Below are 26,111 nucleotides of genomic sequence, written 5' to 3'. Positions count from 1 at the left end.
ATCTCTTAAAAATCTTGGATGAGTTCAAATCTCAGTTAGTTCGACCTCAAGGTCGGAGGTCATCTGCATGTGATAACTCACGGAAGTCACCTAGGATTTTCAAATTTATGCCATCAATGCACCTACTAGTAGGCAGAGGGGTTGCACTGGCAGCTTTCAATATTTTTTTTTATCTTGCTTCCTTGTTCCCTTTTTGATTATGCTTGAGTTTTCCATATACTGAGAATTAGGGCTGGGCCATATCATACCGTTCACGGTAATACCGGTGTAATGTTGGGCAACGATAGGAATATGGGTAAAACACACATACGCATTGCCTTTGTTTACATACGCACATGGCGGCGATGCAGAATGAGAAGAGCAAAAGTGGATCGTTAAATGAAACGGATGAACCAGAATTGGTTTGTAAAAATGCTGCAACTTCAGTGGTGTGGAACTGGTTTGGCTTTCATCCGTCAGATACACAACAAAGCACTATTTTTGGTAGAGCATGCTAGCGGGCCGTCGTTATTACCGTGTTTTTTTTTTTTGTTTTTTTTTTTGGAAAATACGGCACACTTAAAATCAATCCTTTGATTTTTCTGAAAATTGACAGTGTCCTTTATAATCTCGTGTGCCTTATGTATGAATTCTGGTTGTGTTTACTGACCTGGAAACGATTTTATGTGCTACACGGCACTTGAAAATCTGTCAAATGTTTCAGTACAACTTTGCTAAGCTACGAAGCCGGACCGCTTGATGGATTGTCGGAGCATTACGGTTACCGTAATCAGGCGCCTCGCGGAGTGATACGTACTTCGCTTCAACATAATATTACCGTATTGTGTGTGTGTATAACCCGTTTTTAAGTTTTGTGGATATTATACATGGTTATGCTGAGGATATGTTGGCCAGTTTCCACTGGAAATGCCTTTTGGTTAAACTGTCGGCAAGGAATTTGCATTTGCACTGTTAATTTTTATATAACTTTAATGCACTTAAAAAAGCTTAAAAAAAAGCTGCTTGTTTAAGTGAAAATACATTGATGTTCTTCTTTTTTTTGGACTAATAAAGTTGTGGAGTTGTAAAGTATTTTGTCTAGTGTCAATTATATCATCAGTTATATCGTTATCGCAAATTTTCAAATGTATATCGTGATAAATATTTTTGGTCATATCGCCGTGCTCTACTGAGAATGCATCAAGCCATACTTTTAATTCAGAATGGCTATAGAAATCGTCATGTTTGTTTGTTTTCTTTGATTTACGGTTTCTCTGCAGAATCCTTGATCTGTGTAAAGTGGAACGAGGGCCACTGGTGTCGGGCTAGAGTGGTCGAAGTCTTGCAGAAAGGCTCTTTAGAGCCTGTGAAAACCTGTGCAGTCACCCAGCTGGCTAGTATCCGAGTTTTCTTCCTTGATCATGGACTCACAAAAAGCATCACCATAAATAGGTACACACACACGCACTGCAGTAAACGTAGAACCCCAATTCCCCCAAGAAACTGGGACATTGTAGAAGATTATTTTGACTCTGTGTGTTGTTCATTTCTTTTTCATCAGAGAAGTGGCACATAAGTATACTATGTTTGAAGTTGTCTGTTCTTAGCTTTAGTTAATTCTGTATTGTTTGGATGAATTTACCAGCGAAGACGAGGCTACTGAGGCTTCACTGAGTGCTGTGAACAACCAGCTGAGAAAAGTGGGTAGAGCCGTAAAAAATGACTTGGCTCACTTTGCCCCAATGGTCATCAGATGTTCACTCAAGGACCTGGTGCCTTATGATGTGGTAAGACTGCGGAAATTTATAGACGGATATAGAATTTGTATTTTGAAGAATACTTTCTTGGAAGGTCGATATAGTAAAAGCTCCTTTTTCTTAAGTTTCACGTGCCAGTATTTCAAAAAGTACAAGAAAGAACCTAAATATGCTTTTTATGAGATATTTCTAATGAAGGAAAACAGTGAGTGTTTATTATCATTATTATTATTAAAAGTTCTATTCCCAGTGAAAGATGATACTAGTTTTTCATTGCTTCTTGAAATGTTAGTTGTATTTTTTATTGTGGATAAATATTTTGTGTGTGTGTGTGTGTGTGTGTGTGTGTGTGTGGGGCACAGACAAAGGGCTGGAGTAAAGAGGCACAGGTTGAATTCCGCAATGTGGTTGGCTCTGCAGCAGTGGAGATGCGGCCTTTGGGTCAGGACCGAGAGTCTTTGTTGGTAGACCTGCGGAAAGCTCCCGTGGAACAGTTCAGCTCCAGTGTATTCATCTCTATCAGAGAGTATCTTGTTTTCATTGAAGTAGCCAGGTACCCATAAATGTCATATAACCCAAACCCATAAGAATTAAATGTTATTCATTAGGACTGAATATAAATTTATTTTGAAGCTCTGTCACCAAAATGGCCTAAACTTGTCTATGTTTCCCCCAAAAACTGCTCATAGGTTTTATTCTCCAGTGACGCTGAGCAGGAAGCCTCTGCTGTACTACCCTCCTGTATATCCCAAGATTAACAGCGAGATCAGTGCTATGGTGTGCCATATCAACAACCCTGCTAACTTCTACATCAACCTGGTACTACACATGAACATGAATAAATATGTAATGTCCTCCAATTAATTCCAGATGCCAGCAATAGAATTTAAATAAAAAAAATACACAAATTGCATTGCGTGGGGGGGGGAAAAATTATTAGGGGTGCAACAATACATGTATCGATATTGAACCGTTCGATATGGTGCTTTCGGTTCGGTACGCATATGTATCGAACAATACAAAATTTTTTATTTATTTCATCAACTTTCTTCTGACGATGCTGTCTGTGTTGAGCGCTCAGTGGATCTGCACTGTTGGGTGCAGATCCACTGAGCGCAGCGCAAGCTAGCAAGACAGAAGCTAAGCCCGTTGCAACATGCCAACTGCCTCAACGCTACCCAAAATTGAACCTCCCCCACCCTCATTCAGATCTGGCCTTTGGACCTATTTTGGTTTTCATGTGAGGTATGACCCTGATGGTAAGCGCGTCATGGACAAAAGTAAAACAGTATGTTGGATGTGCCACGCAATGCTCAATTGGTGGGAACTAGTGCGTCAGCGCAGTTAGCTTGTTAACGTGTTGACGCCGCCCAGACCCACGCACGGGGCGATCCGCGGTAACTCGTTAACGGAGATTTGCCACGTTATGGCGTTAATGTAATTTTAATGAGATTAACGCTGACAGAACTAGTGGGAACACAACGAATATGACTGCGCATATACGCCAACATCATCCTAGTGCAAAGACAAGTGGAAGCAGACCAAAACAACAAACACGCATGCTACAAACTTTACCCGAGTCATTTAGACAGCCGTTAGCACAGGATTCTCCTTATGGGGGACCTGATATGTTTAATATGCTGCTGAGAATATAGCCCAGAAGAAGCGGATAGTATAGCTTTTATTTTGGAAAGAGCCATTTCTCTGTAATAAACTCTCTTTTCCAAAGATGAGTGATTTTTCGATCAGATAGATTTATTTTATAGAGACAGAGATAGCATTTTGAATTTTTCCCACACTTATTGGTTAACTGAATCTATCTTCCAACATCGCCACCAGGTTGACAACATGGAGTTCATGTTGCTCTCAGCCAAGCTTCAAGAGTTCTACAATGATCTTGCATTGCTTGAAGAAGACAAGCTCAGCATCTACTGCCCTGTGATTGGACAATCCTGTGTTGCCCGTTTAGATGATAAGCTGTGGTACAGAGCTCAGGTGACAGGTAAGTGTGTGGGTGAGCATGTCAAAGATTGAATAAATGTTTTTACCTGTTTACCATACCTATTATTTAGCACTTCTTAGTGGTCTGATATAATAATGTAGTAGGAAGTAGTAATTTTCCCAATATCTCATTTGATATTACTGTGTTGCTTCCACAGTCCGCCTGCTAGAATGCAGGTTGCATTACCACACAGTTGGTAAGAGAAGAGAGAGACCAATAAGTTTATGTCCCTCTTCTCAGCTGTACAAGTAAAATGGCAGAAAATCGTACTAAACCCTGTCCCACACAGCATTAAATTATTTGGGCTTTTGTAATCTGTAATTAGTGGACATAAGTGTTTGAAAAGCAGCTGAACAGATAAAATGGTGCTAAATCTACATTTTCTATTTTTCATAATTTGTTAAACAGCTGCATAGTTAAAACATGCACTGTTACAAGTTTTAAAAAAATGACAACTGAATGTTAATCAGAAAGACTTGTTTATTTAACAGCAGCAGCATTTTTGTTAGCAAAACAAAAACAATTCCGTGGTTCTCATCCTCGACTGGAGTTAATTTAGGTTAGGTTAAAACTTTGGAACTATTCGGTTGAGTCAGTAAGCATTTGGCTTTGTTAAAACAACGGAAACATTTACAGAAAATGATTATAAGTGTGCATGCTACTAGTTAAGGCTGTCGAGGTTGTGGGTTTTCATTTTAGGCTGTTGGTATTGGGGTTTGCCATGTAACATCATGCAAAAATGACTCAAGATTGATCTCACATTGGATGTGTTCTAAGCATCGGTTGCTACGGGAAAATGGCTGGCAGTGGTTTCTGGCTCTTCCTTAGTTGCATAGAAAATGCTGCACCAAAGACTTGTGATTCTTTGGTTGTTAGCAGATTGCCATGCAATTTTTCAGGCTGCAAATACTTGTTATCGACTAGCAGAGCCATTGTTTTCTCATGAAGATATTTCTTCATACATAATTTTTTTTTTCACTTAATCTTCAACCTTTTCTTAAACCTTTGTTCAGCAAAACATTTTTTTTTTTTTTTTGCTGTACACTATTGTAACTGTTTGTCTGTGTGTGTCTGTGTAGGGCATCCAGGAGGAAGAAAAGTGGAGGTTCAGTTTGTTGACTTAGGCAACAGGAAAATCTTGTCAGTCAGCGACTTGAGGAAGATCAAAGATGAGTTCTTTGCCCTTCCTGCAAGGGTGAGACCACAGAATTTTATGTATTTTTTGTTTTTTAATTATTATTCATTATCGGAATTTATTGCATGTAAACAGAATCTACAGTATCTGTAAGTTGTGAACAAAAGTAACATACCTAAAAATCATCCAGTAAAATGAGTTCATTTCTTGACTCCAGTTCAGTTCAATTAAAATGGTCTAACATGAGGGTGTGTGCTCACTCCTTGATAAGGTTGAAAGTTATCAGTGTTTCCCACATATAGAGTTTAGTTATAATAATAATAATAATAATAATAATAATGGATTGCATTTATATAGCGCTTTTCGAGACCCTCAAAGCGCTTTGGGTGGGCTGGTCTGGTGTATTTGCCACCTTATTTTGGCATTTTGTTTAATATTTTATCATAAAATGAAAATGTACGTGTATTTGTTTATATTGTGTTAAAATTTTGAATAGCGTTGGGTTAAGTCAACAGGAAATGACTTCCTGTGTGCAGGCAATCAACTGCTGTTTGTCTGATGTGATTCCTGTGGATGGAGAGTCTTGGACCGATGCGTGTACTAACAGATTCATCAGCCTAGCCAACCAAAAACTGGTTACTATTATAGCTACAGGTACTGTTAATTGAAGTGTAAAACATAAGTTCCTCTGTAAACATAGCACACAAAAAAGCCATTTATGTCATCTTTTGTTGTGTGTATGCTCCTTCCAGGACAAGGCCCTAAGTCTGAGCCTCTCCCAGTCAAACTGTTTCAAGGTGAAGTGAATGAGCCACTAACCAGCATTGCTGAACTGCTGGTCAAAGAGGAGCTGGCCTGCTTCAAAGAGAGGTTAGTTCTCCCAAGTTTGATATAGAACTTGCAATAGAAAGTGTTCATGATAAATAAGGGCATTCATTTGATTAGCGGGTAAATGTTTCCAACAAATTGCTCATATTGAAATGATTGTAAACTTAGAATTAATCAATTAAAAATGGGTACTGGGTAGTCGAAGCTGCCATGTTAACCCAAATCTTGAATACAGTGGCTTAGATGGACATCACCATTGCCCCTAATCATGGCTCATGTATGTGGCTACAGACCAGCCACATAGCACGCCAAAGGCAGAGAAAAAGAGAGCTTGTAGACATTCACTTGCTGTGGAAGCAGATTTTAATTAGAGATATGAGGGATCTATGTTTTACCATCTGAGAAGGGGCGCCCTTCACCAAAGAAGTGAAAAGGAAAAGAGGCAATGTTACCAGTATCTGGATATAAGGTTATCCTCTTCCTCCTCACCTCTAGCCTCATCTCATGACCTAACGTCAGAAAAGTTCCATAAATATGCAAATTTATTCCTGATATTGTCTCAATTACTTCATGTCAGCAGAATAAACATGTCTCTCCTATCTCTGTGCAACTGACAATGAGGTATAACTATAGCTGGTTAGAAGCTAACATTATGCAAGCTAAAGGTCACACTTCTCATCATTACATTCTCACACCGCATTAGAGTTTATTCGCTTTCAGTCCAACAACTTTAGATCAAGTTCAAAGAAAGTTTCAGTAACTCCGGCTAAAACTATCAGTAAACTTTACAGTTCTTTGCTGGAGTTCAGGATATCATCAGCAACTCACCTCAGTATTGCTGTTATTGGACAGAGGTGAGCTGCACAGACTCGTTGACTCACCCCGGGCTCTTCTCACAAAGTTTTATAGCCTCCCCCACAGTAAATAGACATGAACACATATTGGCAGATGCGAGGTAAACAGGGGACTGACATTCAACATTCACTAAAGATGAACAGCAGCCACCGTAGCTAGGATTATGTTCTTGAGTTCGGAGGGGTAAGAAAACAAACTCAATTAACTGCAGTCAAATGATGCAGTATTTTTCATGCTCTAACTTTAAGAATTTAATGTATCTTGTGGTTGTTGTGCCTCTTTATTTATATTTTTTTTGGGGGGTGGGGGGGTTTGTTCTTTGTTTTGTTCCTTACAATCAATCATTGCACTTTTCTGCCAATTTAATGTACATTGTTTCCAGTTCACTTAATTTTCTTCTTTCACTGTCCACTTACGTCCCTTCTGATGTAGCCTGAACCCTAAGAATGCCTGGCCCTCTGGTGATGATTCAGCCATATGGGACCCTCCACTTGAGGTTGGATTAGCAACAGGGCTAGTTGATGTCCCAGACCAAATAATCTCTGGAAACCAAAAAGAGGACCCAATTGAGCCTCAGCTGAAGTTCCCTGCCCAACTCAAAGACCTGAAAGTGAGAGTCTGCCATGTCAACTCTCCAAGCAGCTTCTATGTCCGCTTCGCCCAGTACGACTCTCAGCTCAAAAGGTCAGCTTTGAAAAAGCAAGACGGTCATTATGATTATATCATTTTCTTGAATGAAATATTTATACAGATAGGTCATTCATCCAAGAATTATCTGTACTTTTCTATACTCATACAAGAGTATGAGTATAGAAAAGTACAGATAATTTTTTTTTTTTTTGCCTGTCCCGTTTGGTTCTTTTGCCATCAGAATTATTGTCTAAAGGCGAAGAAAGATACCCAACGGATTTACTTTACCAAATTGACCATCCCAGACTTGCCGTAATGGTCTATTTGATTCACCTTTTATTTCTATACTCATACTCAAAATGCTCATTCTTTACTACTTAGTCCTGTTAGCAGTTATTAGTACAATACAAATAAAACAAAGTACTACATTTGTCATCAGGTTGAGGGCACTAATTATACAGCAATAAAAGGGAATATAAGAACAAAGTTACTAAGAACAGATATAGCTAAAAGATGAAGTACATAAATGAAATATTGAACCACATATAAAATGGGGACACTAACTACAGTGGGGCAAAAAAGTATTTAGTCAGCCACCGATTGTGCAAGTTCCCCCACTTAAAATGATGACAGAGGTCAGTAATTTGCACCAGAGGTACACTTCAACTGTGAGAGACAGAATGTGAAAAAAAAATCCATGAATTCACATGGTAGGATTTGTAAAGAATTTATTCGTAAATCAGGGTGGAAAATAAGTATTTGGTCACCTCAAACAAGGAAAATCTCTGGCTCTCACAGGCCTGTAACGTCTTCTGTAAGAAGCTTTTCTGTCCCCCACTCGTTACCTGTATGAATGGCACCTGTTTGAACTCATCATCTGTATAAAAGACACCTGTCCACAGCCTCAAACAGTCAGACTCCAAACTCCGCCATGGCCAAGACCAAAGAGCTTTCGAAGGACATCAGGAAAAGTATTGTAGACCTGCACCAGACTGGGAAGAGTGAATCTACAATAGGCAAGCAGCTTGGTGTGAAAAAAATCAACTGTGGGAGCAATCATCAGAAAATGGAAGACATACAAGACCACTGATAATCTCCCTCGATCTGGGGCTCCACGCAAGATCTCATCCCGTGGGGTCAAAATGATCATGAGAACGGTGAGCAAAGATCCCAGAACCACACGGGGGGACCTGGTGAATGACCTGCAGAGAGCTGGGACCAAAGTAACAAAGGTCACCATCAGTAACACACTACAACGGCAGGGAATCAAATCCCGCAGTGCCAGACGTGTTCCGCTGCTGAAGCCAGTGCATGTCCAGGCCCGTCTGAAGTTTGCCAGAGAGCACATGGATGATACAGCAGAGGATTGGGAGAATGTCATGTGGTCAGATGAAACCAAAGTAGAACTTTGTGGTATAAACTCAACTCGTCGTGTTTGGAGGAAGAAGAATACTGAGTTGCATCCCAAGAACACCATACCTACTGTGAAGCATGGGGGTGGAAACATCATGCTATGGGGCTGTTTTTCTGCCAAGGGGACAGGACGACTGATCCGTGTTAAGGACAGAATGAATGGGGCCATGTATCGTGAGATTTTGAGCCAAAACCTCCTTCCATCAGTGAGAACTTTGAAGATGAAACGAGGCTGGGTCTTCCAACATGACAATGATCCAAAACACACCGCCCGGGCAACAAAGGAGTGGCTCCGTAAGAAGCATTTGAAAGTCCTGGAGTGGCCTAGCCAGTCTCCAGACCTCAACCCCATAGAAGATCTGTGGCGGGAGTTGAAAGTCCGTGTTGCTCGGCGACAGCCCCAAAACATCACTGCTCTCGAGAAGATCTGCATGGAGGAATGGGCCAAAATACCAGCTATTGTGTGTGCAAACCTGGTAAAGACCTATAGTAAACGTTTGACCTCTGTTATTGCCAACAAAGGTTATGTTACAAAGTATTGAGTTGTATTTTTGTTATTGACCAAATACTTATTTTCCACCCTGATTTACGAATAAATTCTTTACAAATCCTACCATGTGGATTCATGGATTTTTTTTTTTTCAAATTCTGTCTCTCACAGTTGAAGTGTACCTCTGGTGCAAATTACTGACCTCTGTCATCATTTTAGGTGGGGGAACTTGCACAATTGGTGGCTGACTAAATACTTTTTTGCCCCACTGTAGATGGAAAAGCTATGTTGAATAAGTGAGTTTTTAAATGGGATTTAAAAGATAAAATGGAGTCTGACGCATGGATAGCAATGGGAAGGTTGTTCCACAGATTAGGTGCAACCAGGGCAAAAGCGCGGTCACCCCTAGATTTAAGTCTGGATCTAGGCTGAGCCAATTAGTATCTTGACAAGTAATTTAGGTTGTAGATTAATTAGATTTAGCTGTTTTATTGTATGATAGGTTGGCTGGCTGACTTAGATTAGATTAGATAGAACTTTATTAATCCCTCGGGTGGGTTCCTCTGGGAAATTCGATTTCCAAAAAAGCACAGCACCGACAGAAGTTACAGAGTTACAGAATATTATATATATATACACACACACACACACACACACACACACACACACGTATATAAATACAGAGACAATATAAATAAAATATACGAAGGGGATAAATAGAATAAATAGGAATAAAAAATAAAAATACAAGTGAATTGCACATTTCAAGTATTGAGGTCTATTGCACTGTTGACTATTTACAAAAGTATTGCACAAAAGGTATTGCACAGTGAGGTGAAGAGGCACTACAGCTTAGTTGTTCCCCCCTCCTTTGTCCTCCTGTTTCCCCTCCCTCTCCCCTCCAGAGAGGAGTTAAACAGTCTGATGGCGTGTGGGACAAAGGAGACTTGAAATGCAAGTCAAGAACTGAACTGGGTTTTTTTGTTTTGTTTTGTTTTTTCCTCCCTCTTCTTATTGAGCACCAACACACAAATCACAACATATAAAGCAGTTGGTTGTTACTCCCATAATATAATACTGTGTAAATGTTTTGACCCTCTTCTTGTTTCTTTCTATTTTACTTCCAGACATTCTTGTCATTTTTAAGTGGTCTTGGGTTCTCCAGTCCGCTCTTTGTACCTTATCATTTTCATTGTAATGTTTTTTGCTTAAGTCACTTAAAACTGATCTCTGAATCATTCAAGCATTAAAAAAATGGCCAACTCAAGGCATGAAAAGCAAATAATTAATTTTAAATTGTATCAGAACTTTTATAGTAGCAGCCAAAACACATCGTTTGTTCCATTTCTTTAGTTGGATGTATGAAAAACACTAAAGATGTAATACTATTTTTGCACAACCATGTTTTTTCAAATAGTCGACAGATATAAATAGAAAATTAATAGAATTAATATTAATAGAAAAATTGACATATCTTGCCATTGTGTGCAGCATGTTTTTAAAAATTGAGGAAACTGTGTGGAGGAAAAAAGAACAGGTGTTGGGCCTCAAGGCACTTTATGTTGTAAATTCATAAAGTTACTCTACAGTTGTTAAGGAGGTCCTGACACCCCTTTGGAGTTATATATACTGTCATGTTGCTTGTTTTTTCAGGATATGTGAACTGGTAAAGCAGGAGTGTGCACGAATAGAGCCCCAGGGTGTGGAATGGAAGGCAGACATGTACTGTGCTGCACTCTTCAATGGAGTTTGGGAGAGAGCACAGATATGCTCTGACGTCACATCTAGCGACAGTGCAGAGGTAAAACAAGTGTTGCTCCCAAAAAACACCATCAAACTATTTTCTTTTAATCCAAGAGTTAAATGGCACTGAAAGTCAGTATTACATGTAAATAATCTTTTTTTTTAAATCCAACAAACTGCATGTTGGCAGAGATGTATATCATTTGCAGTTGAATATAATAGTAACTGTAGCTTGATACTTTCAGATAATAAAGATTTGTTGATTTTTTTAATTTATTTATTTTTTAATGGGAAGGTTGTAGGACTCCTCTGATTTACATTGTTATGCATGACTTTTTCTGTTACCTCTAAGGGTGCAAAATGAGGTCAAACCATTGATTCATAACAGCTGTCCAGACATACTAGAATTTCTCTTTAAATGCATAATTATAGCATTATCAACACTGATTATGTCTTTGCTGGCTGGTACCAGGTGAGACTGTGTGATCACGGAAAGATGATGAAGATCGATGTCAGTAACCTGCGACCGTTGCCATCTTCCTTGATTGGCTCCCTAGCACTTGAGTGCACTCTTAACGACATCAGGTTACACACACACAGACACTCACAGAGTTTAATTACAAACAAGGACACGTATAATATATTTGCCAATAAGAAGTAGGGCCAGGTTGTTTAATTTAAATGTAATGTCACAGTATGACAATTTGACAGTAGTAATAATAATAATAATCATAGTAGTTATGTTAACCAGTAAACCTCTGATTTTTTAAAGTTTTTAATCAGTTAATGTGCTGTTACAGTTTTGTGATGGTGTATATAGATGTGTCCCCATTAGTTTTACTATAATGTGACAGCTTGATTTTGCTGCCATACAGTTTCAGTACTCTGGTTTGGATAAAAGGTGTACTACTCCAGTTTGTGTTTCTTTCTCACTTTTTCTTTTTATTTGCTCTTTGTCCCTTTTAGGCCCACGGGAGGCCGATCTACCTGGACAAATACAGCCTGTGACTCATTCTCCTACTACTTGACAGGAGCCTCGGCTGTTATGACGATCAAGGTCTTCCTGTCTTTTCCACCCGTTATCGCCCTGTCACTACCCGATCCGTACCGGAAACCCGATCGGTACCCCGCATGCGCAAATCTTACGTCACTTCCTCTCTTTGCCAACATTGCGACATTCAATACATTTGAATGATACGGTTAGCGCCCAGTTAGCTCCTAGCATTTCTCGGCAGCTCTGCCTCCTTTTCGACTACCAGGACATTTAAACAATGAATAATCCGTATCCGCAACAAATTTTTGCTTTTCTCCTCAACAGAAAGCGTTCCCCGATTGAACAACAGCGCCGTAAAATAAGAAGAATGGTGCCTAATGACAGAGTTAATAATACAGACTTTATAATATGTCACGTGAAGATTCAGCAGCCAGATGAAGTGTTTACTGGCAATTGACAGTGATAGCGGACATTATCATCACTTTTCCAACAATCCTCTCCACACAGACAAGCATAAACACACTCGATTATCACTAAATCAAATTTAACACACGTTTGTAATGACGCTAATTCAGTTTACAATAGGGTTCATTCGCTCAGTCAGCAGGTGGCGGTATCCTCGTACACTGGGGAGTACACTGCCATTAAACGAACAGAAGAAGAAGAAAACCCCTGCACATGCGCGGTACGGATCGGGTAGACCCGATTTGTACGGTCTGACTTTGCACATGCGCAGTAAGGATCGGGAGTCCCGATCTGTCACTATCTTTTAATTTTTTTATTTTTGTCTACATTATATTAAATGTTTCATTATCGGAAACATGTTAAGAGATACTTGTTATTCTTAACATCTTAACAGATACTCTGACCTGTAACTATCGTAAAATGCTTCGACCGGAAGTAGACACCTTTCACGCATGCGGGGTACCGATCGGGTTTCCGGTACGGATCGGGTAGTGACACGCCCAGTTTCTTTCTACTTTGATTTTTGCCTGTTTTTTTGGGTGGGGGTGTTTGTTTGTTTGTTTTTCTGCTTTTCAAAGTATGTTTCTCTCTACTACTTTCTCATTTTCAAGGAGTTAACAGATGAGCGTCCAGTACCTGTCACTTTGTTCTGCTCCAATAGAATGGGAGAGTTTATCAGCATTGCAGATTTTCTGGTTAGTGAAGGCCTCGCGCTCAGGCAAAGAAAACCAAGGTGTGTGAGTGCATGTTCCACATGCATTGTGGGGTCAGGTGTGTTGGTGTGCACAGGCTTATTCTCCTTCTCCAAATAATCTCTCTTAACCTCTTCTGAATCCCTGTACTTCTGGTAGACATTGCAAAACATCAGAAATATTGTAAATATAAGAAAACCAGACACAGCAGAGTTTATTTATTTATTTTATAACCACTAGTTGATATTCCAGTTTAAGCAAATGTTTCTAATGTTTATCCTGTCTTTTGTTTGTGGCTTTGCCCTGTTGCAGCAATATTAATGTTCAGCAACCCAAAGACATGGATCCACCATCTACAGTGAGAGAGGTACAAAACAAGAGTGAGACAGAAACCAGTTCCCCATCTGTTCCTGTTATTTCCTTCCCCTTCCAGTCATCCACTGTCAGTGGTCACATGCCTCCAAAACCAGCCCCTCGCTCCATTATGACAGCTGAGAAGGTGATTATGCACACACCAAGATTTTGTGTTATAAAAATAGACAAAAATGTCATTAATGATAATGTGGTATATAATAATTCTCCAAGCCAATATTTGTGTGTGTCTGTGTATGCAGGTAAAGACTTCATTGTACCAACCCCCAGAGCTGCCATGTCTTGGTCACATTCAGATAAGCATTTCTGCTGTTGGAGAGGACGGTCTCATTTATGTGAGAACACAAAATGCAGGTACACAAAAGATCACGCCATTATTTTTATTTATATTTTTTTACCTCTACATACTTGCATAGCTTACATCTTATCATAGAAAGGAAATTGGGCTTAAAATATATTAACTGCGCTGCATATGCTTTAAGGAGAAGTAACTGTCAAAGTTAGCTGTCAGGGCTGGACCTTAAGAACAGTCCTGTTGTTAAAAACAGTCATTAATAGGCCTGGAAAGTGCTGCTGTTTGTATCTGTTCTATTGTATTAGGTTGATTAAGTGTACCTGTCTAAAGTGAAAGTTAAAGTATATTTTGTCATCTGTCAGGTTATCAGCTGGAGCAGCTTAAGGAGAGGATTCAGCAGAGCATGAAGGCATTGCCCAGACAGAAGCCCTACACCTGGAAATCAGTCTTGGGCTGTGCTGTCATTGGACCTGACATGTTGTGGTACCGAGGACAGCTGTTGGAAGTGCTGGGAGGGCATGTTAAGGTCCATTTTTTTATTTCCTTTAGTGCTTTTAAAGTAAATGCATTTTGCATTTAATAATAATAAATAATACATTTTATTTGAAAGCGCCTTTCAAAACACTCAAGGTCGCTGTACACAGTAGAATAAAAGCGACATAAAAGCAAGAAGTTTACAGAATCACAAAAGCATAAGACATAAACAAATGAAATAGGAGAGTGGAAAGGTTATGTGGGATAAGCTATTTTGTACAAGTGGGTTCTGAGTTTGGACTTAAAGAGAGAGAAGGAAGAGATGTTTCTTAAATCAGGAGGTCGGGAATTCCATTTAAACAAGAGAAAAGCTAAAACCAAGGCCAGACAATGGATAGATTTCTGTAAGATACTGAGTATAAATTGACTGTATTTTTAGCTTTAGTGATATAAAAAGTAATATATGTTGCTTATTTAGTATTACCATCAATAGTTACACTTGATGGAATAATCTCTGATATTCCAACTACAATATGTCATCAATGGCAGCTGTAGCTCAGGTAGTAGAGCGGGTCACTAAATGGAAGGTTGTTGGTTCGATCCCAGTCTGCTCCAGTCTCCATGCCAAATATCCTTGGGAAGATACCAACCCCAGGTTGCTCTCCTATGCATGCATCAGAGTGTGAATGTGTATGAATGTTAGTTAGGTAGCACTGACAACTTAGAAAAGTGCTTGTGTGAATGGGTCTGATTGGGTGAATGAACAAGTTGTATAAAGCACTATATAAGAACCAGTCCATTTACCAATATTATATGCTAAACTGCATATAACATTTAAAAACATTCATTTGATGGTACGTTAATACAACTTTTGTTCATGTTTATATTACCAGGTGCAGTATGTCGATTATGGTCTGGTGGAGAACATCCCGGTGGTTCATGTGTACCCCATCCTCCTGTGTGACGATGTACCTCAGCTCTGCATGATCTGCCAGCTGCTTGGCATCAACCCTGTAAGGAAGAGATTGTGTCTGTCACTCCATCCATCTTTTTTTTTTTTTTTTAAAAAGACTGCTGATGTCACGTGATGCGTCGAGCTGAGCAGACGTGAGTTTATGAGCTCTGCACTGGACAGCTGTAAAATATTGGTATTTTAGCTCATTTTTGCCAACAAGTTGCCTCGAATATCTATATAATGTCTCTAGACGAGTTTTTCGCACACCCTGGATCAAGCAAAAAGAGAGAAATGGGCAAACGTGGAGTCAAAGCAAAAGCTAGCAGTGACCTGGTAGCTAGCAATTGCCCCGAAAAGGAGACCATGTGCGACGCTGAGGATGCACTAAGTACACTGCGGGATGACGTGATTGTGGACAAGGTGACTTCTAACATATCCAAGTATATGGATATCAAGATATCCGAAGTCATAAATCCAATAAACGAGCTCACCGAGAAATTCGACAATCTGATAGAAAGAATGGAAACCGTGGAGCAGCGGGTCTCGGACTTGGAAGATGTCACGGCTACAAATGAGCCACGTATTGCCGCTCTCGAGACCCAGCTTAAGAAGGCCATGGAGCGTCTGGAAAGCTTTGAGAATCAGAGCCGGCGGCAGAACGTGAGGATTGTCGGGATAAAGGAAGGCGCGGAGGGCAGAGCACCAGTGGACTTTTTTAAAAAATGGATACCAGAAGTCCTGGGCCTTCAACAGGGTGCCATTACAGTCGACAGAGCCCATCACACTGGACCACCTATGAGGCTTACCGGCACGGAGGGACTGCGTGCAGTACTGGTCCGGCTTCATTACTACACCGATACACAGAGGATTCTCCAGGCTGCCAGGGCTAAAGGTACCGTAAACACAGAGGCAGGAAAAGTATCCTTCTATCAGGATTTCTCCGCCGAGGTGGCTCGAAAGAGAAAGGAGTCGGCGAATGCGCGTAAAGCTCTCCGAGAGGCGGGGATCAAATATTCCTTCCTTTATCCAGCCATCATTAAAATATTTAACCCCGATGGCACCAGCATCTCCCTCGCGACCACCCAGGACGTCAAGGACTATATGAGCAAATTGCCAAGACCTAAATAAACTGTTGGTGCACGACAGCGTCATTGTAACGTAAGTTACAAACTCAAGGCTTACAGCATTATAGTATTGATAACGAGCTACGGTATAGAGTATACTTTGATTTTTGACATACACTCCAGTGCAGGGATGTTACGCGTTTGTGGCCCCCCACAGCTGTACTTTAGAGTAGGGTACATCTAGATGTGTAATTTATTTTTTGTTATTTTGTGTTATTTGTGTTGGGGAGGGTTGAGGTTTCCAGGCTTTGTGTTCAGGTTTTGCTGGGAACCAGTGTTCTTGTTTTATGCTCAATTATTTTGGTTAATAGGCTCAGACTGGTCAAATGTAGATTTGGTTAAATATGTAAACAGCACAATATATACATTACTTTTCCTATATGTCAGTTAAGATAAGTACTTGGAATGTTAAAGGGTCCAACAATGTGGTGAAAAAAAAGTCCATTTTAAATTCTCTGAAGAAAGATTTGACTCACATTGATTTTTGCAAGAAACCCATTTGACAGATGATGAACACAGAAAATACTGTAGAGAATGGGTTGGTCAAATTTTTTTTCTCATCCTACTCCACAAATAAAAGGGGGGTTATTACCCTTATACACAAAAATCTTCCCTTCAATGTTACAGCCACTCACAAGGACAATGAAGGAAGATATATATTGGTTAAAGGGATGTTGCATGGGGAAACTGTTCTCCTAGGTAATATATATGCGCCGAATGCACAGGATGGCGAATTTTATACGGTATTATTTAGTCAATTAGTGGACATGGACTGTGCTAATATAATATTAGCGGGTGACTTTAACTGTGTTTTATGCCCTAAAATGGATAAATTTCCCCCACAATCTATCTTGACCAAAAACTCCAAAGCCCTTTGGCAAATTATAAATGAGCTTGACCTTATAGATGTCTGGCGACACTATAATCCACTATCTAAGGAGTACACTTTCCATTCTAACCCTCACTTGTCAGCATCTCGTATAGATTATATTTTTATGTCCAAGTGTATCAGTCAGTTAGTTCAGCAGGTAAATATTGGTCATATAGGTCTCTCTGACCATGCTCCTGTTGTCTTAACCATTCAACCCATGAGACATATTGAGCGCTCTAGGTCTTGGAAGATGAGCACACTGTCTCTTTTGGATGAGAAATTTATACATTTCATAACAGAGCAAACAACAGTATTCTTAGAAATAAATGATAAAGAGGAGATAGACACGAGAACTTTATGGGATAGCTATAAGGCTTACATGAGAGGGATGATTATTTCATACACAAGTCATAAAAGGAAGCAATGATTAATAAGGCAGTTAGAGATCGAGAATAATATAAAAAAAGCTGGAGAAACAATACTATGTAACAAAATCAGCTGAAACATTAAGTGAGCTTAATATTGCCAGGACATCTTTGCGTAATTTGATAATGCGAAAGGCTGAAAGAGATGTCCTTCTTGCCAGACAACAGCTTTTTGAATCAGCTAGTAAGCCTAACCGCTTTCTGGCTCGTCTTGCAAGGAATACTCCATCAAGTTCCTTTATCACAGCTATTGTGGATGTGAATGGTGAAAGACAAGTAGGAAACCGTCAGATTAATGAGTGCTTCAGAGAATTCTATACAAACTTATATCAATCTGAGATGGACATAACAAGGCTTAACTCAGGCTTCTTCCTAAACGACTTAGTATTCCCTCAGCTTTCTGAAGATCAGGTAAGCCTGCTGGAGTCACCCATAACAATGATAGAGGTGGATAAAGCACTCAAGTCAGGGAAATGTCCTGGGGCAGATGGTTTCCCAGTAGAATTTTTTAAGGTAATGACAATGAAGTTAAATAGTTTATTATTAAGGGTTTTTAATAAAGCATTTGAAGAATCGAAACTCCCAGAATCTATGTACCAGGCTAATATAACATTGATAGCTAAAAAAGATAAAAATCCAGAGTCATGCTCAAGAAAAAGTAATGTGCTCTATCGTGCATGCTGATCAGACAGGCTTTATTAAGGGGAGGAATTCTTATAATAATACTCTACGCCAGGGGTGCTCAATACGTCGATCGCGATCGACCAGTCGATCGCAAAGGTAGTATTGGTAGATCGCATGGCATTAAAAAAATAGATGCCAGCCTATCATCCATCCCGTCACTTGATTGATACAGGGAAGCCAGTCAGATGACAGCAGATTTTTTCTGATGCTTAGGTCGCTGCGCATGCGCAAACAGCGGCGCGAAGTGTAGTAAAACTGACAAGCTAGTCAGCGAGTTAACTCCAATTTTTAGCTCTCGGTTTTTTCTCTTAAACCTGGCCGTCAGCAGCTATGCATCCCTGGCTGATTCAATTCAGTGCAAGTCATCAGAGTAAACTCAGGTAATGACAAAAAATTTACATAGTTAATTGTGTTGTGAAATATTGGATATTGCGGTTATGCATGTATATACATTGTAGATATAAAGAATCCTCAATATATTTATAAATAAGTATATGTTTTGGATTTTTGTAGTGGGTAGATCATTTTGACTTGGTCATTTTATAAGTAGCTCACATGCGGAAAAAGTGTGAGCACCCCTGCTCTACGCCTATTTAATATTATTCATTTTTTAAATTTTCATCAGATCCCTGGGGTTGTTGTCTCTATGGATGCCGAAAAGGCATTTGATAGAATTGAATGGGAATATATGTTTGAAATAATGAGAAGATTTGGGTTTGGAAAAAACTTTCTGGGGTGGATCAAAATTATATACAAATCACCAATAGCATCTGTGTTAACTAACGGCTTGTTATCTTCCCCATTTTCACTGAGCAGAGGTACAGCACAAGGTAGCCCATTGTCACCACTATTATTTGCTTTGGCCATCGAGCCCTTGGCCATGGCCATTAGACAAAATCCAAGTGTTCTTGGAGTTAAAATTGGGGATAGACAACATAAAATTCTGCTTTATGCAGACGATATTCTTCTGACACTGACTGACCCGGTTAACTCTTTACCCGTTCTTATTAGGTGTATCAAGGACTTTGGTCTTATATCTGGATACAAAGTAAATTTTGATAAATCTGTTATAATGACTTTGTGTAGTGGAGGGGATAATGAACCTTTATATGTTAAACCTTTTCATTGGGCACCATCAGGTTTTGTATATTTGGGAGTTAAAGTTACACCAAATGTTGGACACTTGTATAGAGAAAATATTAATGGAATGGTTCAAGATCTTCGGGAGATGCTGACAAGATGGAGATCACTTCCGATATCATTTTTGGGAAGAATAAATCTCATTAAAATGGTAATCCTACCGAAAATATTATATCCCACAGGCATGTTGTTTGCAATCTTGAAATCAGAAGATATTAAAGTAATTAACAAGGCTATGGTGGATTTCATTTGGGCAGGAAGAAAACCCAAAATTAAATTGGAGACACTACAGTTACCGAAAGATCTGGGCGGGTGGGGAGTGCCAAACATAGAAAATTATGTCCTCTCAACACAAGCGAGGGTTCTTTCTTCCTGGATACATGAACATTCTGATCTGCCATGGCTAAATATTGAGGAAGTATTATGTAAACCATCCTCACCTGTTAACTTCTTAGGGAAACGTCTAAATGACTTACCTCACGTAATAAAGCATAACCCACTGATATATAATGCTATGTAGACGTGGGGAAAACTGAGAAAAATTTTTAACAGTAGTCTTCTGTTTAATATCTTGTCAACGTTTATAAATAATCCAGACCTTCTGCCACAAAACATAGGGTCAAGCTTTGTGGGATGGCATAAAGTAGGTGTAAAGAGGTTTTATGACGTCTTTAAACATGGTGAGTTTAAATCATTTGAATCCTTGAAGTCCCAGTATTCTATGTCAAAGACTGAGTTTTATAAGTATTTGCAATTGAGAAATTATGTGTTAAAAAATGCTAAATCATTACAAATCTCAACTGCCTCTTTTCGGTTGGAGAAATTTTTTCTGGATAATAGGGAGCATAAACATTTTGTATCAAAGTTTTATTCCGAGATTTATGCCCTAATTGTGGATAAACTGGCATGGTTGAGAAAATCTTGGGGGACGCTGCTTAAATGTGAAATAGATATACAGGCATGGGACAAAATTTTGCTCCTTCCATCCAAAATCTCTGTTTGTAACCGATTTAAAGAACTGCAGTACAAAATTTTGCACAATGTGTATATTTCTCCGTATATTCATAGTAAGTATAATATGGGAATATCTCCAAACTGTCTCAAGTGTAAGGTCAGAGTGGGCACTAGATTCCACTGCTTGTGGGAATGTGCTATTATTCAGTCATTTTGGAGGTCTGCGCCAATATTAGTACAGCCATTGGTCATCAGGTGACAGAAAACCCATTAATGTGTATATTGGGATATATTCCTGTCTCACTGGTACAACATGAGCATGTAATTCAGTCACTGTTGATGTTGGCCAGGAAAAGCATTATGTTGAGATGGGTGGGGGCTGAGCCTCCCTCCATTTCTCTATGGAAGTCGCTCATCATTGAAGTTATGACTCTGATCAGGCTGGGACATTATATTGATGGGAGCTCCCGAATTTTTGTGGACAAATGGAAGAGACCACTGGAAGCACTGGGAGTAACCTATAAACTGGATCCTAGAGGACAACAGTTATGGACATAATGTTGTAATATTCTAGTGCTGTGTAGTGTTATTATTTTGGATGTGAACCAGTCTTATATTTGTTGGGGAAAAAAGTTAAATAAAAAAAAAAAAAAAAAAAAAAAGACTGCTGATGGAATAAATGTTTATCCCTGAAGAGCAGCAGAAGATTACCTCCTCCATAAAGCCAGTTATAGTTTCTAAAATGAGAGCCTAATTACAATGTTTTTCTTGAATACAATAGAATCAAAGTGGAAATAATTCTACTTTTGTGCCTCTGTTTCTTCAGGTTGGTGGTAAATGGCAGCAGGATGCAGTGGCCTTGATGAGAGAGGTGTTACTAAACCGCAGTGTGGATATGAACGTTGTGGTAAAAATGCACAAATGAGTCATTGTTTATAAACATATGTGGACAATTATATGTATATGATCCCTTGTGTGCATTTGTTTTCATGTGGTAGGAGCTGCCAGCTGATCCAAGAGGACCTGTCACTGTTGAGCTCTTCATAGATGGTTTGAGCCTCAGCAGGATCCTCTGCCAACATGAACATGCCTCCATGGATCGGACTGTGTCGCCAGATAAGGTCTCTGTGTGTGATAGACTGTTTTTTCCGAAATTAAGCAATGCCAGTAATTTACTCAGGAGTATGTGTGCTTCTCTGCAGCACCTCACAGTGATGCCTACTGCTCCCGTCTTTGACGTCTGGGATATTAACACTGAGGTATTATAATAAGACTGAAGAAATGTGTAAATTTGGCTGATCTCACCATCAAGGTCATCTTCTCATGTACCTGGGGGCAGTTTTCATTGATATTATAAGACCTATAATATTACTCAAGCTGTAAGCTTTTTACAGTAATTAAAGCAAGTTATGCTTTAAATCTGTTTCCTGTGTTATAGTGTGCATAAATAGATCCTATGTAGATGCATCAGAGTCTCTACTCCACCTAGTGTGCAGATGGGGTATAGGACCAATAATGATGATGTGTTTTCAGGGTTTGAGAGACCCGGAGGAACTAATGCTGGGGTCCTTTACCTACCCGAACTTGCAACAGGAGGGGGAGCACTTTAAAGTTGTGGTCAAGCATATGTGTACCCCCAATGAGGTAGCGACTCTACATTATAAATTATATACATAATTCCTGTTGTCATATTAAAAAATGTTTATAATAAACAAAGCGGATAAGAATAATGTTGTTAATAAGAGATTGTTCTGTTTCCCCTGCAGCTCTTCCTGTGGCCTTTGGAAGGAACGGCTGATGTAAAGGTTAACGGAGAGTCTCTAGATGAAGCTTTGACCAGAATCAATAGAAACATTGACACGCTGCCACGACTTAGCAACTTCCCCGAGGGTAATGTTTCACTTTATCCAGACACAGATTTAAAAGATTTAAGCAAGTAACATCTTTGAGATATATCTGAAATGAACAGAGATATTAGAAGCACAGATATTCTTTACTTAAGCAGATGTGGAGATTCATTCACACTGCAAAGTCTTTGCCTCCAGTTTTGACTTCTTACCTTCCTGTAATAGCGATTATGTGGCAGTGCTGTCTAAGCAGCGACACCTATCGTTCAGGAGAATACTGCAGCAGCTTCCTGTGCCTTAATGGTGGGCATAAATAGTAGTGACTGTGTGATGATGTTACAGAGGTGCGCAACGTGACCAATGCAGAGGGTATTCTGACCCCTTTAGAAATGTCAAAATATTGAAATTACTTGTCACCTAAAATAAGTCCTACACTCTTTATGTGCATTAGCTAGATGATGACCATGACCACAACTTGTGGACTTCAACACCAAAAACACTGTTGTAGCTCATTAGGGCTCATTTTAACCTCTGAGTTTAGTGCTGTCAATGATGTATAAATCGTATGATTTTTGCCTCTTTCTTCGCTGACAGAAGGCAACAGTGATGGATACACCAGTAGGATGTGTTAATGTTTCCTTCATTTAGATTTAAATCTATTAGAATTGTCAAGATGTGCAGTCACAGAAAATAACAAACCTTAATGAGTTAGTAATGTACCCATTTTGAAAATGTAGAGTTTTAAGAAGAGAGATTTGTTTAAAAAAGTAAAAGGTTGTCAGAAAAATAAATACTCCAGTTAAGTACAGATACTTGAAAATTCTACATCTTAACTACAATAACAAAGTATTTGTACTTGGTGGTCCCCATCTTTGGAAATATATGCAATGTTTACCATGCATGTAGCATTTCATCAAATGTTAATGTGGCTTTTCGTGTTTCAGTGACATGCTTGATTTCCCCCTCCTCTCCCTCCTCTATTCATGTATCTGTTCACACACTGAAGATGGCTTAAAGTAGAGCTGGGCGATATAAGATTTTTTCATATCACGATGTTTTTTTCATTTCAGGCAATAACGATATATATCACGATATAAGCCAAATAACTATATTTGTAAGATTTAAATGTGCCGTTGCTCACAAGTAAAATGTGAAATAATCAGCAGCTTGTTTTTATTTAAATATTTATTTCCCATAATAAGTTCAACAGGGTAGATGTACTTAAGGAACATGAGACTTTTTCAGATAAATAAAGGCAAATATCGCAAACTACACAAAAGGCAGCCGCTAAAGCGTTTAAGTTTCAAAATAGAACAAACGAAACAGACTAAATTGTCAATTCCACTTAGAAACAAAATATTAATTCTAAAAATAAATCTTAGTTTGTTTTACAGAAGAACAGACAAAACTGACTAACTTTTGTCAATATCAAATAAACTGAGAACTAAAAGTAAATTCTCAATCTCTCCTTGTTGTATAGCTGAGCTTTTCAAACAGTTTTAACAGTTACTTTAGTCTGACAAAAGCCGAATGACGAATTAGCGCTTCCAGTCAGAGATTGAGCTGCACCGCTTTATTGTATTACCAGACTTGCTTTCGGCACAATTTACAGTGCACGCTACTCTGTTTTTTGTCAGACTTGAAATAGCCGAAATACCTTCACATTACGGAACTTCTATGGCTCTTCCGCTCGACAATCTCTCCTGCATTGGAACCATCATCTGTTTTCTCTTCGGTAACCTTCGGTCACGCTCTGTTGATTTTTCTCTAGTCGGCACACTCATTTCCTCCATTACCCGGGCGGCACGGCGGCTGGCTGCTTGCCAAACAAATACGTGCGGCGCCGGTGTTCTGGGAATCCATCCTACCTGGCAAACCATCCTACGCGTTGTTTCTGCGCACAACACGAAATTCAGTGGCAAATTGTCCTACCTTTTGTGAATATTAGCTAGAAAAATACTCTGACCGGTAAAATTAACTGCCAAACCAACCTACCTTTGTGAATGTCACCTACAAGCATACTTAAACTGCTAAAATTTTGTGGCAAATCGTGCTACTTTTGTTAATATGAGCTAGAAGCGTACTTTAACAGCTAAAATTCAGTGGCAAATCATCCTACCTTTGTTAATAACAGCTACACACATTCTCTGACTGGTAAAATTAAGTGCCAAACCATGCTACCTTTGTGAATGTTACCTACAAGCATACTTTAACGGGTAAAATGAAGTGGCAAACCATTCTGGCTGTATGCATATGAGCTACAAGCATACTCTGATGGGCAAAGTTAAGTGGCAAACCGTCATACCTACTTAAATTGATGCTGGAATGACTCTGTGACAGCAGAAATGTGCATAAACTACTTACGGTAGCACGTTTTGCCAAAGTAGGATGGTTTGTCAGAACACCGGCTTGGGACTTGTGCTGTACGTAACAAGTCACGTGACGCGACGCTGCGGCTGTGATTGGTTCGGCTCTGCGCTACTTAATTTGGATTGGCTGTTTTGTTTTTTTTTTTGTTTGTTTGTTTTTTTTAAAGAGGACAAGAGGGATGAGGCCTATCGCAATAGTTTAATTTTTCTATCGAGAAAGTTATTTCGCAATACATATCGTTATCGTTCTATCGCCCAGCTCTAGCTTAAAGCAAGGAATACTGTTGCTTTTTACCGGATGACAAGCAGTCACCAAGTCGCAGCCGATTCTGTGCAAGACTCACTAAGTTGGGGCCTCCCAACACTCTGTGGTTTCCAGGTGGTCCATGTCTTGCTGAGTACAGTGATGGAAAGTACTATCGAGCCAGGTTGATGAAGTTCATCAGTGCAGAACCTGTCACGCTCCTGGTACAACACGTCGATTTTGGCTCTGATGACACTCTACCTACCAGCAAGTATGAATCTTATCATCCTACTAGCACACTTCCTCTGAAAAATATGAGAAAATGTAGAAACATGCTACAGACCAAGTGTTGGAAAACTTTATAGGCATTAAATTTGTGGCTTGTCGTAGAAAAATGACGTGGAGAAGAAGTGAGAGGGATATATCTTCTGGTGACAATGCTGACACAAAATCACTGGGTTAAACTGGGTTTTCAGTATTACATAGGTGGTTCACTTACTGGGTAAATCATCATGGTAATTAATTAATCAGCAAGTAGAGATTTGAGCATATGCTGCCATTCCTTTCTGTTTTATGTGAACACACTCGCAGCTAGTTTGAGAAACCCTAGGGTGACTTAATCCAGTTGATAAACACCATCATGTGACCGCTTAGCCTGACTGCTGATGTTGGTGTAAGTGAAGCCAGATAAGAAAAAGATATCCTGGCTTTTAATGTAGGCTCCAGTCTTAAGCTGCTGTTTGTTTAACTTTGAATTTCTTTGAGACCCACCCTGAATGGGGTTTATCTACTGATAAACAGATGATGTGGACATGCGGATGTGTTGAGTGGCGTTCTCATAATGTGTTGCTTCCTGGCAGGCTGCGCCAAATGCCAGCTGAGCTGCTGGAGTTTCCATGTAGGGCACTAAAAGTCAAAGTCGCTGGCTTCAAAGCTCCGAGTGTCACAAGGGAGGAAAATGTGCTGCCCTACAGCCCCAAATGGAGCATGAAGGCTGCAATGGAAATGATCGACCTGTTACACAAAAACATCACAGCCTCTGTTGTGGTATGAAACACACACAACATAACTGTTTTTAAAACTAAGAAATTACATTCAAAAGACATAAGTTTCATTTATTAAAGAAATGTCATTAAAAATGTGCCATGATAGGTTTTTGGAAACAGTACTAAACTAAACTAGCTGTGTTATCTTTCACTGTGAGCTCTAAGATAACACAACAAACATAAATGTTGTTGCTGAAAATGTTTTCTCAGCAGATGGAAACCTGCTTTCCTTAAGTCAGTTTTTACTAGCAGTCCTATTTACGGCCTTCATGGCCCTTTTATTCTGTGTGGCACTTCTGATTTTTTTGTAAATACAAACAAATTTTTC

General features: G+C 39.4%; 1 protein-coding gene across 1 annotated transcript in view; it reads left to right on the top strand.

The window, feature by feature from the left end:
* The window catches only part of rnf17 (ring finger protein 17), a 40,102-nt gene that overhangs the window by 11,399 nt on the left and 2,592 nt on the right, over positions 1-26,111 (top strand). Inside the window, exons 13-36 of the mRNA XM_080902297.1 lie at positions 1,260-1,431; positions 1,625-1,766; positions 2,099-2,289; positions 2,426-2,555; positions 3,576-3,738; positions 4,818-4,933; positions 5,410-5,527; positions 5,626-5,743; positions 6,989-7,240; positions 10,743-10,890; positions 11,305-11,417; positions 11,799-11,889; positions 12,903-13,024; positions 13,296-13,482; positions 13,598-13,709; positions 14,013-14,176; positions 15,018-15,137; positions 21,104-21,184; positions 21,276-21,398; positions 21,480-21,536; positions 21,811-21,921; positions 22,044-22,167; positions 24,873-25,008; positions 25,598-25,784. Coding sequence (XP_080758423.1) covers positions 1,260-1,431; positions 1,625-1,766; positions 2,099-2,289; positions 2,426-2,555; positions 3,576-3,738; positions 4,818-4,933; positions 5,410-5,527; positions 5,626-5,743; positions 6,989-7,240; positions 10,743-10,890; positions 11,305-11,417; positions 11,799-11,889; positions 12,903-13,024; positions 13,296-13,482; positions 13,598-13,709; positions 14,013-14,176; positions 15,018-15,137; positions 21,104-21,184; positions 21,276-21,398; positions 21,480-21,536; positions 21,811-21,921; positions 22,044-22,167; positions 24,873-25,008; positions 25,598-25,784 — 3,278 coding nt within the window. The remainder of the gene's footprint in view (positions 1-1,259; positions 1,432-1,624; positions 1,767-2,098; positions 2,290-2,425; positions 2,556-3,575; positions 3,739-4,817; positions 4,934-5,409; positions 5,528-5,625; positions 5,744-6,988; positions 7,241-10,742; positions 10,891-11,304; positions 11,418-11,798; positions 11,890-12,902; positions 13,025-13,295; positions 13,483-13,597; positions 13,710-14,012; positions 14,177-15,017; positions 15,138-21,103; positions 21,185-21,275; positions 21,399-21,479; positions 21,537-21,810; positions 21,922-22,043; positions 22,168-24,872; positions 25,009-25,597; positions 25,785-26,111) is intronic.

This window comes from Rhamphochromis sp. 'chilingali' (genome assembly GCF_963969265.1).
Source record: "Rhamphochromis sp. 'chilingali' genome assembly, chromosome: 14".
Taxonomy (NCBI): Eukaryota; Metazoa; Chordata; class Actinopteri; order Cichliformes; family Cichlidae; genus Rhamphochromis; species Rhamphochromis sp. 'chilingali'.
This window is presented reverse-complemented; position numbering and strand designations above follow the sequence as displayed.